General features: G+C 43.1%; 1 protein-coding gene across 1 annotated transcript; it reads right to left on the bottom strand.

The window, feature by feature from the left end:
• Positions 1 to 2,967: 2,967 nt before the first annotated feature.
• On the bottom strand, positions 2,968 to 15,331 carry mettl25 (methyltransferase like 25). The gene is made up of 12 exons (XM_073480406.1): positions 15,115 to 15,331; positions 13,917 to 14,078; positions 13,732 to 13,838; positions 13,082 to 13,651; positions 12,652 to 12,799; positions 10,762 to 10,859; positions 10,588 to 10,617; positions 9,985 to 10,058; positions 8,212 to 8,305; positions 7,817 to 7,891; positions 7,072 to 7,143; positions 2,968 to 3,302 (listed from the first exon to the last, which is right to left on the bottom strand). The coding sequence occupies exons 1-12, from the start codon at positions 15,329 to 15,331 to the stop codon at positions 3,201 to 3,203; spliced, it is 1,749 nt and encodes a 582-aa protein (XP_073336507.1). The 3' UTR covers positions 2,968 to 3,200.
• Positions 15,332 to 15,537: the final 206 nt, after the last annotated feature.

A 15,537-nucleotide genomic window follows, 5' to 3' on the forward strand; every position in this document is an offset into this window, starting at 1 on the left:
GGCTCGACGTCCAGCCAAATCCCCTCTTTCTCACAAGCAGGGCATCTGGCAGGGAAATGTACAACGCTCCTCACTGGAGGGGCACGATGATGCCAGCCAGGACCTCTTCCTGGCACCCTTCTCTCTGATGGCGGTCTGCCCAGGCCAGAAAATGAAAAAAAAAAAAAACCCAGTTTGAGCTCGGGACAGTCAAAACAGGACAACATGATGATTATGCTCAGATGGAAGACATTATCATTGGGTGTGTTCTCACTCCCTTTCCTCGTTCTTAAGTTGTGTGGAGGCTTGATAAAAGCCTGCCGCTTCCCTTCCAACTTTCGCCCATTGGTGCGCGAGGGTTCATTAATTAAAAGCCAGTCTCCCCATTCACAAAAACACAACATTCACCAGCTGCGAACTAATTACGTAGAAGTTATTGGATGAAGTGTACAATCTGGAAATGTCCCTTTCCTGTCCGTGGAGCCGGAGGAGCCATGAGATGATTTTTCACATCAAGGAGCAGGAAATTGATTCATATCCCAGCACCACCGTGAGAAACTGCGATCACAGCCGAAGGGTTTAAGTGTTTGACGCACTCCCCTCTCTTCCTCATCACTTCCTCGCATTCCTACCTTGCAATGAAAAGTCAGCTCAAGGTGGAATTGCATGAAACTATTTCTGCCCCCTCGGCCTTCATCACATCCTTTTCCTCGCGTGTTTGTTTGTGTGCGCATCGCTGGAAGGAGACAAGTCTTTTATCATGTCATTTTCCTTGTCTTCCATGTGGGCACATGAAAGAAACTGTGCCAGGGTGTGTTTGTATATACATAGATGCGCGCAAAACATGCGTGCGAGCATCAAGGACGGGACAGGTCGACAGGACGTGACTCACGCGGACCACAACAAAAACCCATATCCCAAAACAAGCCTCGTTCACATCTTGAATTGCTTGCATTCGTGTCAGTCCGGTTTGGCCAGAGCGGGCTCGTTGGTGCTGGATCCAAACACGGTGCAGACGCAGCAGAGAGCCTCCCCCAGCTGTCTTTACCAAGGTTAAAAATAAAGGTTTCGACAGACATGAGGATGGACCGCAGATGTGCAGGGCCACTGCAGCTACAGTGACAAATAACTGAATCGGAGGAAGATAGATAGGAAGAGTACTGCGCAGTGGGAGACTACATCATACTGCCTTCATTTCATTTTTTATTTTATTATAGATATTCTCCATGATTTTGTAAAAGAGATGTTCTAACTCCCACAGGGTTTTAATCAACTCTGCTCACATGCACAGCTGCCGGGACTATTTCTGACTCAGTGGTGGGTATTGTGAGACAGAATCACATGAATATGATTGGATTAATGTTCATCATGAGATAGATAACTCAGGCCAGTGGCTTCCAGACTATTTTTGTCACTACTTGTCATGTTGTAGTCAAACTGATATTTTAATTGATTTCAAACTGGGTGTTTAACAATGGACGTTTCAACCTTCATCCACTACTTTTGGCCAACTATTTCAACCGCTTAGCTTATTTCATTACTTTTAGCTGACGATCTGGACAATTTTAAGCCATAGCTTTAAAGGTGCAATATTTAAGAATCGAAATTTAAAAACAAAAACAAAAATTAACTAAAATAAACAACAGAAGAAATAACAGTTTTTACATGCCAACATCCCTCGCTAGTCTGAAAACCTCCTTCTAGCAGTCCAAAGCTCCTACGCAACACTCGGACACTCTCCCTGTGCTAGACAAAGCTCCCTGTCCTTACCACTAGCTGCACCGCTAACTGAGCTAAGTAGCTAACTGCAGCTACAGGTAGCTAACTCTAAAGCTATTTGTTTGGAGTATGATTTCAAAAGGTTGTCAATTCTTATATATCGCACCTTTTAGCTAACAATTTAATCTGTTTATCCTAAACGTTTAGCTATCTAGCCTATTTCAACAATTTATCCATAGCTTTTAGCTAACTATTTAGCACTGAATTGTTTATCCATTGCTTTAGCTACCTATCTCATGTAGATGCTGGCTGATGCCGGACATTTCAACCATTTATTCATTGCTTTTAGCTAACTTTTTCAACCACTGATCCTTTAGCTAACCATTTCCCCAATTTACACATTAGCCATCATTAGCCATCCATTTATCCATTACTTTTCGCTAACTATATCTACTGTTAACGCTTTACTTTAAGCTAACTTTATAACTTGTTTATTGCTTCTAGCTAACTACTTTAACCATTTATCTGTTACTTTTTAGCTATTTCAACCATGGATCAGTTCACAATGGGTCAACTGCTGACTTAATATGTGGATATATTTTCTTAATCGAATCATAATTAAAATTTTTCCAACTTTGTTGATCTGGTTGGAAGTCACATCTCCTTATAGAAGACAACGACGAAAGAGTGACAAGAGTGAATTTCTAGTTTAAAAATGTGTCAAAGCATCTGAAAGTTAATTATAAAAACATGTCACATTTCAAATACAATATTTTAGGTTGTAAATTAAGTTAATAACAATCCCACTGTAAAATACTTTGTTGTTTTTGTTCCCCTTAGCTCTTGTGTCTGCTTTCTATCAACTTTAGTTCCCACAACCATAATTCATGTTTGTACTCAAGACTTTAACATTTGTTAGCAAACATGTAAGAAGAGCATGATTTATTAAATGACCAAGGACAGAGCAAAACAAAAGTAAAGATTAAAACAGTGTCAAGGGCGCCTCTTGCCCCTCTGTCTATTCCCTTACTTCCTGTGGTTTGGGAGCCTAGAAATGGGGTTTCCAGACCTGTCAACAGAGGAGATCCAAGCCTCTCGAAATCCCACAATGCCCCTGGCTCCCTGAACGGCCCTTAAAAACAAGTGTTTTCTCAAGAGTCGCTAAGCATAAAGACAAAAGGCCGAGACGGACACAATCTGGATCGATCAAACAGGCCTGACAGTTTTTCCAGGCGTTTTGAGCGTGAGTTTGTCAAGCCGAGCACAAGGTGGAGGCAAAAAATATTTATTTTCCATAAAAAAAAACAGTAAAATACATAAAACAAAACAAGATGTTACTTAAAGCGACTCAGAGGCTGCGAGAATAAATTACAAAATTTAGATTAAATCATACATATAATGAAAGCAAGCAGGAGAGAATACATACATAATACAATCACTCCTCTAGTATGATTGCTGCTATAATCACGACCGGCGTATTATAATCATGTGCATATGTATGATCATGTCCCGTCTTCATTACTCTTCAGTCCCACGACAGCGTAACATCTTGGTGACAGCAGGGGATCAAAGAGTTGCACGAGTGCTGAGAATGATAAATTTTCCTGCAGGACACACAAGACACACACCCAGAAAACAATAAGACACAAAAGAACTGAACAAAAAACACATGGACACAAAAAAATCTGAATTCTCCTCCCAGTTCGGCTGCGTGACCCCCTGGCATCTTCTGCCGTATGATGTAGATTTCTCTATTGAATCCCCAGGAGAAGAAACATCTGTATAAATATTGTGTCAGGTGGACTCTTCTTCATGTCTACAACAAGTTTGTCTTCTTTGACGGCTCGCTGTTTTGTTACAGGTCATTTTGAAAGATTGAGTCTTCAGCCACGCTAGCGGCTTTATAAGGCTGTACTTTTGCTGCGTCCAGACCACGTCGGCAGAACGGGAAGAACAGGAAACCCTCCCATAATTCTGACTTTGGACTGTTCAGAAATTAATCCATTATCTAACTGGAATAGCCTGTGAGCTACTTTTGCTGCATTACGTATTTGGACGAGTTCATTTACAAGTGAAACCAGATACAAACAGTGTGTAGCTGCTTGTGAATTAGCCGGATTGATTACATTTGAGTTAAATTTCAATTATTTTCAGATCTAACTGCATCTTTGCAGCCATATTGTCACCAGTTTGTGGGCACCTCTGTAGTTTCTTTCCACTCGACTCGAAAATACAATGCACAGGCTGCTGTGAGCGGTTTCTCCACCTCGTTTTCTCATAAATACCATCTGATCAACGTATTGCGAACGCGGCATTAGGACCCAGACACACCAAACCCGACATCAAGACATGGCTGTGACAAAGGCCGAATGCTGCGTCGCCACACCTCGTTTGTGTCCCCAAAGCCAAAAAACAGCACTTGAACACACCGCAGAGACTTTGGCCAATAGCCAACTAGCTTGTACATTATAACTCTCCTTACCATGAGGTAGTGGTGATCTGTATTTGTCATTCAAAAGTTATGATTAAGCAGAGTCGGTTTTCCCACCACTTTGGTAAACGTTGCCGCTTTTAATCAAGAAAAGGAAACTGTGCTAAATGGGTAAAATCAAGAGAGACTCAAGAGGCTCTCCCTTTCTTTTGTCTGTTTTTCTTCCCATGTACTGATTTGCTTCGCTGAACAGCCAATCAAAGTGATTTCTCTTATCAATGGGCTCCATCGCAGGCTCAACATGCTCAGTTGACTGAAAAGCCGCCAAGGCTTTTCAGTCAACTGAGCATGTTGAGCCGGCGACTGAAAAGTAGTTGACTGAAAAGCCGCCAACAAGGGCCGAGCACTGCCAACAAAAACTACACCCACGGACTTTCACCGACGGACATTCACTGTGTCAGGGCCCTTAGGGTGATGCTGGCATGCTAACATGCTAATGCTTACTGGCGATATAATATTTACCACGTATTATTTTGTTCAACAGGTTAGTTTAGCGTGTTAGCGCGCAATCATTTGCTAATCAGCACTGAAGTACGGCTGATGCTGACGGGAATGTTGTGAATTAGCATGCAGTCGGCCATGAACCAAACTAAACTTTCGACTTGATGATGGCGCTTAATGACGAGATGTTCCTCTGGGAACCATGAATGTCTGTACAAAATTTCATGATAAAGCTGACAGGAGTTCAAAAACAGAAATGTCAACCTCACGGTGGCACTAGACACAAAGTCAGGTGACCACAAAAGTCAGTTGGATTCATCCTCTGGGGACCGTGATCACTGTCAAAAATATCATAAGGCCTTTCAGGAGTTGTTGAGACATTATACTTGAAACCACAAATGTCCTCCTCTCGGTAGTTCTGGATGAAAAGTCACAAATGTCAACCGTATAGTGGCGCTAGATGAAAAGTCAGGGGATCGCAAGAGTCAGGAGGGTTCTTCCTCTGGGGACCATGCATGTCCGTGCAAAATTTCACTGCAATGCATCTAATAGTCGTCGAGATATTTCAGTATGCACATTGTGTTTCTTTGACCCTCCAGCTGACCTCACGTCCACACAGAGACATGGTGAATGTACACATTGCTTGATAAGTGCATCACTGTTTTGGCGATCAACCCTGACTCGAGGACCTGAAGTAAATCAACAGTATGTTCCCCGTAATCACAGCTCGTGCTCAGAATGAAACGACCTGATCTGGCGTGTTTAAATCGTCTTTAAGGGCTGAACTTCAGCACACTTATCATCATGTGGATCATATTCACATCCATCCATCACCTCCTCCTTCTCCTCCGCCGCTCCTCCTCCAGGGAGATCTCTCAGAGCTCACCAGCGCTCTCGACGTTACGTGGTTTGATTACACGACCCTATTAAGGAAGTCCATCTGACACATGCGATCAGGACTTCAAAGCTTTTCGTCTTGTACATATGTCATCGCTGTGACTCAGGCTACAGATTAGCATGTTGTGTTTGGCCGCAGAAGCATTACACGTTAAATTGCAGGGCTGGCTTTAATTTAGCCGACACCTATATTATTGTCAGTGGTCTGAATCCAAAGGTTTCCAGATTGTGCTTTCATCGTGTGGGGAAGCAAATTTCAAATCCCAATCAACGAGCTGTAGGAGCAAATTATGAGGACGAGTGGAGCTGAAGGAGGAGGAGAAGCGAAGCCTGTGTGTCGCACGGCTGCTGGTTTAAATCACTGCGAGTTAGGACGGCACTCGCTTCAACGTCAGGACAGTTTTCATGATTTACTTGTGTGTTTTTTATTTTCTAGTTTGTTAAATTTCGATTTATTTTTAGAGTTTGAGAGAATAAAACTTATAAAGTACAATACAAATCTTACATTTCTTTGATGTATTGCTACTGTTGGATTTTTTACTTAAATTAACTACAAGATGTTTTAAAATAAATAAACAACAAACAATTCTGAAAGTTTTTTTCAGCTTCAGAAATGTAAATATTTGCTGGTTTGCTGCAGTGATGTGTTTTTTTGGTTTGTTTTTAAGGTTTCAACCATTTGCAGACATTTTATAGACCAATTTAAATTTTAAAATTAACTGTAGATTAATTGACACTTATGACTAATCATTAGTTGCAGCTCCAAAATAGATTAACATCCACCAAATACACATAATACACAACATTTTTTATCAAATCAACAAATGTATTTTTATTAAGTTGTGGACAAGAAAATGTCATTTTCATTCAAGTTTTTAACAAAGTCCAGATTTAGACATTTTTCAAGCCAATTTAGGATCTCTTTTTTAAAGTCAGGGCTGGTTTGTTTTGGTTTAGGTCAAGGGTTCTCAAAGTGCGGTCCAAAGAGCAATGGCGCCCCTCAGAAACCTTTTGTCCGGCCCCTGAGTGTGAACAAACTTGAACAACAAGAGATTATAGGTCAAAGTTGCCCCATCAACTACAGTCAAGGACAACAAGGAGATGAAGAGGGAGAAAAAATTCCCAGACTCCCTTATAAAATCTCTCAATTTTGAAGGCTGTTAAGTTCAGAGAGACTTAATAAAGTTTGTGAAGCGCCGTTTCTGACAAATTCTTAATTATTTGGGCCTTCCTGTGAATTCGGCACACATTATAGCCTTGTTTCAGGGGGTGCTTCAGCCCCGTCAGCACCCCTAGTTCCTGCATCCATGCATCCATCCTACAAAACTGTGGAGCCCTGCAGAAGGTCTTGCTGGCGTAGATGTTGTTTTGAAGTCCATATGCTTTTCATCATATACAATCAAAACCTAACAACTACAGTGGGTGGTCAGCCTCTTCTCGGCTTTATGTCTATTTTGTATTATTACACTTACAAGAGCCACACCTCCAAGACGAATTCCCTTTACTTTTGCAATCATGATTGATGAGCGTGAAATGATTTTTACCTGTTCTTTCAGGTAGCAGAGGCGATCGAGGAGGATCAGACCTTCGATGCACGGAGCCAGGGCCACCTTCAACTACGCAAAGAAGACGACATGAGAGAGGAAACATCTATTTGAGATTATTGAGACTTCACTGCTGCACTAAAAAAACCCACTATGATGAGTGTATTCCCAGTAGCTGGTGGTCGATCCCCAAAAACCCATTTTACTGCTTTATGTCACGAAGCAAAACTTGTATGTCGGTTGACACATCGATTAGTGGCCTCAGCTGAAACCAGAGGCTGGTTTTCCTTCTCATTCCTGTCTTACTTCCCCGCAGAATACAATGATCTCACTTAATGGTCTGCAATTTATTGGCATTAGACGTCTCGTTTTACTGGAATGAAAATGTTTTGTACAAAGTTGAGTTTTAACAGGTTTGAAGTGGCTGGAAGTAGAGGATTAGGATTTATGGTTTCTTTTTCGATTGCGGACAAATCTACAAGTAAAAGTAAAATATATACATATTTACATGTAAGCACATACTGTATACTGTTGTACGAGTTGATATTCAGTATTTTTCTGCAATCAGAATCATTGTTTTTGTTATCCGACTGCAAATTTGTTCATTTAAAAAGAGCTTCTTTGGCTCTGTGGAGTAAAAAGTACAATATTTGCCTCCAAAATGTAGTACAGGAAGTATAAAGTAGCAGGAAATACTCAAGTAGCAGTACACCGGATGCTGTACAGGCTCGGAAGATGGACTCACCATATTAAAAGCATGCATCTCGTCCATTCGCAGCCTGTATGTGTCGTGGTAATCCTGGATGTCGCTGTCAGAAAGCTGAGGAGGAAGAGAGGAAGCTGTCATGTATGAAGGATCTGAATATGATTACAAGCGGCGAAAAGTAAGCGACATACATCATCTTTACATACACAGAGCTCAACATCCCGGTGCCTGGCAACATCCTAAACTAACGTGAGCGGCTATCTCAAGCACCTGTATGGTTTACTAGCCTGACACGGGGTGGAATATTTCAATAAACACCAACGAGGACACATTTTCCCTCCGGTCCTGCCAAAACATGAGCGTTTCTCCTACGCTGCTGTAAACTTTCCACAGTTTGTCCCTGGAAGGTGTTCTGCATTATTCTGGTTCCCGACCTGCGATTCATCCAGTTCCAGTCTGCGCAGGGCTCGGCGAACGTAGTCCACGAATGATTTAGCCTTGGAGTAGACGTTCCCAACTCGCTTTTCACTGCGGAGCAAACACACACACACACAGAACATCCATCATGTCTCTCTGCTCGACTGGAATATACGACGTTCACTCCTTCGGTCTCGTGTCGTGTCTCCCGATTTTTTTTGTTTTTGTTTCAAATCTCGCCTTAGCAACCAGAAGCAAACACTTCTAAAAAGGACTAAACGGTGATGAATAGGTGCTGCTGAGAGAGAAGTAATGGATGTTCGATCCTGATCTGATGTTAGTGATTACAACTGAAGGTCACGGAGCAGGAGGGGGACCAGGCAGTGATCAGTGACTTTGATCGTGTCTGCACCGAGCACATCTGATAAGGGCTGATTAAGACCTGCAGTGTTTCCCTTCTTATAAATCAGCTTATTCAGATAGAAACGAGTAAAAACCGTCGTCCTGTAAAGATCTGGAAATGCCTGAAAATTCCCAGTCATCAGGAATGCAAAATAACAGCCGCAAATGACCCCGCGAACCACCTACATTTTATGGGTGTAAACCAGCAGGTTTTGACTTTTAGCAGCCAGCGGTTACTCATGTTTGGAAAGTCAAGCACAACAAACTGAACCGAGGCCAAACTGAAGTCTGTTCTGCCTTTTCCTCATGTTCTGCACAGTGCTGTACGAGCAGACAAGGATCAAGTCCAGTATCGGCAGGAATCATGTCACATTTCTGCATTAAAATGTAGAAAGGAGTAGATCTGCGGCTGATATGTTGTTGGGTTGTGCACTCACATTATCCCAAATCTTTAGATGGATGTTCCCGGAGAAATCTGAAATTGTATTCATGTTAACATTGCGGCAATAATGGTTGTTTAACAATGAAGACGACAGCTCCCACGATCCCACTATTGTTTTGATTGTGAGACCCCTAGTGGCAGACGTTAGATACTGTGCATTTACTAACATTCTTGTTCATTATTTTTGGTTTATTTTAAGTGCCTATCTCTGTACATATTTATCATGCAAATGTCTTCACTTTTCATGCAACAGGTCCTGTTTTTTCATTGTATTATTATTATTATTATTATTATTATTATTATTATTATTAATATTCCTGGTCTACTGATTGCTTGTTTTGACTGGCTTAAAACCCCAAAGATCTCCTATTTAGAACCACATAAACACATTTTAGAAGCGAGAAACCAGCTAATTTTACAAAATATAACAAAAAAACAGCTCAATTATCAATATCGTTCCAGATCAACATTTTCTTTCGATCGACTATGGCTAAGCGATACAACAATCTTGATACAGGATTGTGGAAAAATGTATGGCTATAGACCAGTGTGCCCTAAAAGTGGGCCACGGCGTACTGTAGGTGGGCTGTGAGAGGTCATTTACAATAAACACATAATAAAAAAACAAGTTTTAATGTTTAATTCAGCAATCAATCACTATCAGGATGATCAAATTAGTGTACATACTGATAAATATTGATAATGAGTAATCGTCTTCAGTTCATGTGACGTTTGTTTGCCAGATTTGGTTCAGTCGTAACTGTAAGGAACCAGAAACAAAAACGCTTTCTGGTTCAGAGAAAATCGAACAGTGAGTGAGTTACTTTCTGTGGACGCAGTGAGACAACGCACAATCATAGGAACAAAACAACAGAAAATATTTAACCTGCCACACACATAACTTCTCACATCAAAGTGAAGCCAGATGTAAACTGCTGCGTGTTACCTTTTAAAGCAGCTGTAGTGATCCCTCAGAATAACGTGCAGGACCGCCCGGTAAAACAGAGACTCCATCTGAATCTGCAAGAGAAAAAGGTCAAACAGAACTTGATTCAACACGATGCAAAAAAACACTGTAAACGCAACATAAAAACTTTTGTTATTCCCTTGTGACTGCGAGCGGTCGAAGAATATTTCCGACACTTTCCAAGCACTGATGCAACACTAGCGAGCAATCAAGCCGGCCCCGGTTCCAACGAGCAATCAATCGTACCGTGATTGCATTAATATTTATAAACATTCCGTATTAATGGCTGCTGGTATTGTGTGTCAGCGTTGGCCCGGAGCCCGCCAGCTCTACATTTCGAATAAATACGCTGCAGTCAATCAGGGACTTACAACAATAGCAGAATTAATGGGCTGATTGTTTGAAGGCATGAGGAGAGATCTATGGAGAAGATAAAACAGACCTGAGTGATTGTGATTACGAATATTTGTGGAAATGTTTTGATAAAGGCTGTTTGGAGAAGACATTTAAATCCCATTCTCGTGCGATGACGACCGTACATTCACGGTATTGATTTACCATTAGTATGCATGCTTTACTCACCCCTTGGCCGAGCGAGACTCTCTCGAGTGCCTGCGTCATTCGAGAAGATAAAATTAAAGTTAATAGAAAATACAGTCGGTTCGTCACAGATGCTGCGAAGACGTCTGGTGACAACATGTTTGCGTAGGAAAGTGGCTGCTGTGCACATTTTTTCGTGGCCTCGTTCAGACTCACCAAGCACGCAGACATCCTGGCGTTTCTGCCACAGACCCAGGACTGGTCGCGGAGGTACTGACTCAGAGGGAAACCACACACGCCGCGCCGCACACACTCTGCGAGGGGAACACACAGGGATCATATGGGTAAGCTCGACAACTGCAATCAGTGGGTATGAATTTTAAAGCATTTGCCGGGGAGACTTCAAGGTAGCAGGAGTGGGAAAGATTTTAATTTTGATTTATGAAGACAGAGAGTCGTCTTCTTTTCTGTGTGACTGTCTTAGATCGTCTAAACTGGATTTAAATCAGTTACTAGCTTTTATGAGTGTTCAATATCTGCTTGAATGTTTGACATTTTGGGAAAAACACTTGCAATAAGCAGAGATTCACGCACACACACACACACACACACACACACACACACACACACACACACAGACTCCCAGTGGGAGGGCACTGAGTGTGACTACTTGACAGCCTGCCATCCTTTTCATGTCATTTCTACAAAGGGTCAGTGACTGAGGCCAAAGGCGCGGTGAATCCAGAGGGGATACGGTCGAAAGCAGCCGTAACAACATGCGCAGCTGCCGCCTCAAACGCTAACATGTTAGCAGTCGGGTTAGCTCTGTTCTGCCTGGCGCCCGGCCTGCTGACAGAGGTCCCTCGGAGGTTACTGACGCGGACAAGAGAGTTGTTTAGAGCCTCGTGACGGCCACAGAGTTCACATCTGAAGTGGCCACATACATTCAGGAAGACAAATATTTCTGATGGTACACTTGTTAATACTTGGTGAGGAGACGTGCTGTACAGAGCTGAGAGCAGATGTTGTTGTTGAAAGTAAACAACATGAGATGGGAGCCCTCGTTCCACACGAGGTACTAAAACGTGGATTTAAATGAGCAGATTACATAAATGCATAGCTGCCTTCTACAGTATAATAACGCTTTTCAGCTCTTCAGCTCCTTTTTGGGGTGAGGTAGGCCACCACAGGAGCTGGCCTGCATCCCAGACTGCACTGTAAGGCCAACAGAGGATGGAGAGTGTGTGTGTGTGTGTGTGTGTGTGTGTGTGCCTTTGTTCACTTCTTTAAAAGATCAAGTTGGAGAAACAAGGAGTGTTTTCAATCAGCTGTCGTGATATCATTTTCCGCTCTTGGCCGAAGCTCCGACTGGGCCCCGATGACGCAGGGGGGTCGAAGGTCGCGCTGTTAACAAGAGATGACGCGATTCTGTATCGACTGCAGCGAGGGCCCTCGACTTACGGATGCGCAGACAGCACAGGGACACATGTAGACGATTTCATACCTCGTAAAGCCGAGCAGTGAAAGGAGCATGAAACGAGGATGATATCAGCGTCTTCACCAGGGTTTTAGCACCTGAAGTAACCTCCATCGACGGCACAGAGATCTCTCACTTAATAACTAAATAACAGTCCGTTAACCAAGATTAAATACTGCACACTGGTTGCAAAATCAATCACTTCTAAATTGATTCCCGACTAAATTAAAAGGTCAGAAAAAAATCTCATTTTCAGCAGCCTTAAACAGCCATCCTAAATCCATAAATCCACTCTAATGGCTCCAGCAGCGGATTTCTGGGCTCAACTCAATCTCCAGAAGGGTGACTTGGCAGAGTTTTTCCAGACTCTCAGCGGAACATTTGACTTGTTTACTATAAAATCTGAATAAAAGTGTTTATGTGGGAAGACGGTGATGTGGGTTCAGAGTGATGGAGCGAGCCCTGCAGGTGTTTGAGGTGGGATTATGGGATGTGAGGGAAGGAAAGAGGCAGAAGTAGAGATAAAGAGTGAGACAGGAAACCATATGTTCCCAAAAAACGGGTGGCGTGTGTGTGTGTGTGTGTGTGTGTGTGTGTGTGTGTGTGTGTGTGTGTGTGTGTGAGGTTACCCTGTCCGGCAGGGTCAAACTCCTCAGACAGCAGGTGATAGCAGCAGCCCACGCTGCAGACAGCCGCCAGCTCCGCTTTAGCCACAAACATCCTCAGGGTGCTGGGAGCCAAGTCGCCACACGTGTGCAGGCCGACCACGATGGCGTCCTGGAATTTGGGAGAAAGCACGCAAGAGAAAGGAGAGAACAGAAGAAAAAGGACGGGAGGGGAAGAGGAGAGGGTGGAGATCGATGGTAAAATTTATTGATGATGACGCGCTGGCACCGCAGCAACATGCCGCGCTTGATGCAAACTCCAGCTGCTGTGACGGACTTGTAATTTTAGGAGCTGCTGTGGGAATTCGCTACTATGCTGTGGCGGCCTCCTATCAGCGCCGCCGAGCTCACAGTAAATCTATTTTCAACATTTTTCGACTTCAGGTTCTCTCACCTCCAGCTCGTTGATGAGCTCTCGCAGCTCCGTTTCCGCAGTAACGTAAGAGGTGAGGGGTGAGAACACGGCGCTGGCGCCTTCGGTTCTGTTCTGAGCTTTCCTCTCCAGGTTCTCCCTCTTCCTCCTCTCCCTCTCCTCGGCAGTCAGTTGGCTCGGGGGAACTCTGGGGGATGTAGTCTGTATCACATCCACAGAGAGGGCACTGAGGAAGAGTTCGTCTGTTTCTGGCTCCGAGTCTTTTTCCGCTGCGAGGTTGACATCTGACAAGCCGATTAACGCCTCCTCCTGCGACACACCCGCCCTACCACTGTATAAAACATCATCGTCTCCATTAATTCCGGGCTTTATTTCAGCTAACTCCTCCTGAGGTGAATGCATGGACTCCCCCTGTGCTCTCACTGCCTTGCTGTGTTTCTGGTACACCCTGGAGAACTTCTTCAGCTTCCTGTTTCTCTCCAGGGCGCCAAGGGTGTTGGTGCTGGACGAGTCTATGCCGTAGACCCGGAGGCCGTACTGCAGAGACAGGAAGGAGCTCAGGTAGCCCTTCCCTGAGCCCACATCGATCACCTGAGTGAGATAAGATTGTGGTAAAAATCTAATCCAAAATTAAGATAAAATTTAAGGTATTGACTGCAGCTTTACTCTACCTGCTTGACTCCACAGCCCTCGGCCAGACAGGCCACCACCACAGACATGGACTGGACCTCGTGAGATTTCTTAGAGTTCATAAACTCATCTGGCTCCAGCTCAGCATCTGTGTTAGAATAAAAAGAAATGAAAAGCTGGAGAATTCTTGACCGGTCTCAGCATGAAACCATCTATTCTTCCCTACCTGTGTCGTCCTTGTTCTCCCTGAGAGCCTGCAGTAGCTCCTCCCTGCTCATACAGACTCCAAGGCCAGGCAGAGAGTGGGCCTTGGCTGCCTGCAGCAGTTCACGGGTGTCGACCAGCCGGTTTGTGTCATTGCGAAACCCAAATGTGGTCTCGGATGGCCCTATTAGGGGAGACAGAGGCAGAAATAATAGTAGAGTTGCACAAAACACACTAAATTTCAGCCGATTTTAGAGATAGGAATGAAGAAACACACAAACAAATATCCAGATAGTTTGGTTTCCCGCTGCCAAACTGCCACGAAGGAGGGGAATGCAGTATTTTTTGTGGCGCATTCATTGAAAAATTTGATTTTAAAAATTCAACAGCGAGATGGATAACCCTTTTCATCGAGGCTACTTTCTATTAAAGGAATAGTCCTCGTGAAATCTGCGTGCTTCAGGTTCTTAAAAAACATATGAAAACAACTTATCTAACATGGCAAGTTTGCAAGATTTTGGTCTCTGTGTCCATTCAGTGACAAGTTTTTGAGCCATGCAGTTAAAAACAATGTCTGACTATGATAATAATGATAAAAACAATAATAATAACTTAAAATCAGTGTTTGCAAAGTGCTTTGACGGACAAGAAAAGGAAGAAAAGGAAGGCGGGAAACCCCGGACGACAATATTACAGAATGAACACTCAACAGTCAAGCCAAATAAGTGAGCCTAGTCTAAGGAGAAGTTAAAACAAGAAGGCAAAACACAAAATGTCACTATGAGTAAATACAAGTAAAATAAAAGAACACAATAAATAATAAGATGACATCATATCAGAGGAATTAAAAACAGATAAATAAGAAAATAAGAAAACTATGACAATAAGAAAATTAATTTGGTCTTTAATCTTCTGGCAGGTGTTTATGCTTTACATTTGGTTATAATGCAGTAATAAATGTTGGTAATGCATTTATAAATGCTTGTTAATATCTTGATCTAGATGCTCTGCAGCTTCTTTCCTGGAAGGCAAGTGCTCATGCCAACCTGGCAACCCAAAAGCTGTTCTAACTAACAGCTTTAACACATCTTCAAAAGCATTAGTGAGTTATTTATTAGCCAGGATAAAGCTGGCTGTTACAACTTCTCATGTCAATCCAGGATGCAATAGCAGAAAGTGGCACAAACACAAACTCTCATGTTTATCTCATGTGTGTTTACCTCTCTCTTTGTGTTCTGGCGCCCTCTGCTGGTCGCTGCAGGAGCTCACCGTTGACAGGACCTCCTGAGGCGACACGGCCATGAACCGCTTCCACACGTCGTGGGTGTAAAACTCCACCGTGTGAGCATTGGCGATGCTGAGAGTTACAGACAGAAACCGCTTGACTTCATCTATCCGTCGTTGTATTTCTGTGAGGCTGTATGAAGAGGACATCATGTTTAAAAGCTGTCTAAAGAGGACCTGAGTGAAGCATGTAAGAAGACGTACACTTGCTGCTGTACGCTTAAGGCATTAGCAATCGAGCAAACTGCTCGATGAGTTCACGATATATTCTGACTTTTTTAAAGATAAAATACACGTCAGCATATGATGAGTTGAAGGCATTTAGGGTGTACCAAAATAATACTTATTTGAACAAGCTG

The sequence above is a fragment of the Pagrus major genome, chromosome 14 (assembly GCF_040436345.1).
Source record: "Pagrus major chromosome 14, Pma_NU_1.0".
Classification (NCBI taxonomy): Eukaryota; Metazoa; Chordata; class Actinopteri; order Spariformes; family Sparidae; genus Pagrus; species Pagrus major.

What these genes read in the sequence shown, in the direction of transcription:
- mettl25 (XM_073480406.1), bottom strand. Translation starts at nt 15,331, where the DNA reads ATGATGTCCTCTTCATACAGCCTCACAGAAATACAACGACGGATAGAT. An exon ending in GCCAGAACACAAAGAGAGAG is followed by an intron (nt 14,079 to 15,114) that starts GTAAACACACAT and finishes CTCCCCTAATAG; the next exon opens with GGCCATCCGAGACCACATTT. An exon ending in AGATGCATGCTTTTAATATG is followed by an intron (nt 7,144 to 7,816) that starts GTGAGTCCATCT and finishes TTCTTTGCGTAG; the next exon opens with TTGAAGGTGGCCCTGGCTCC.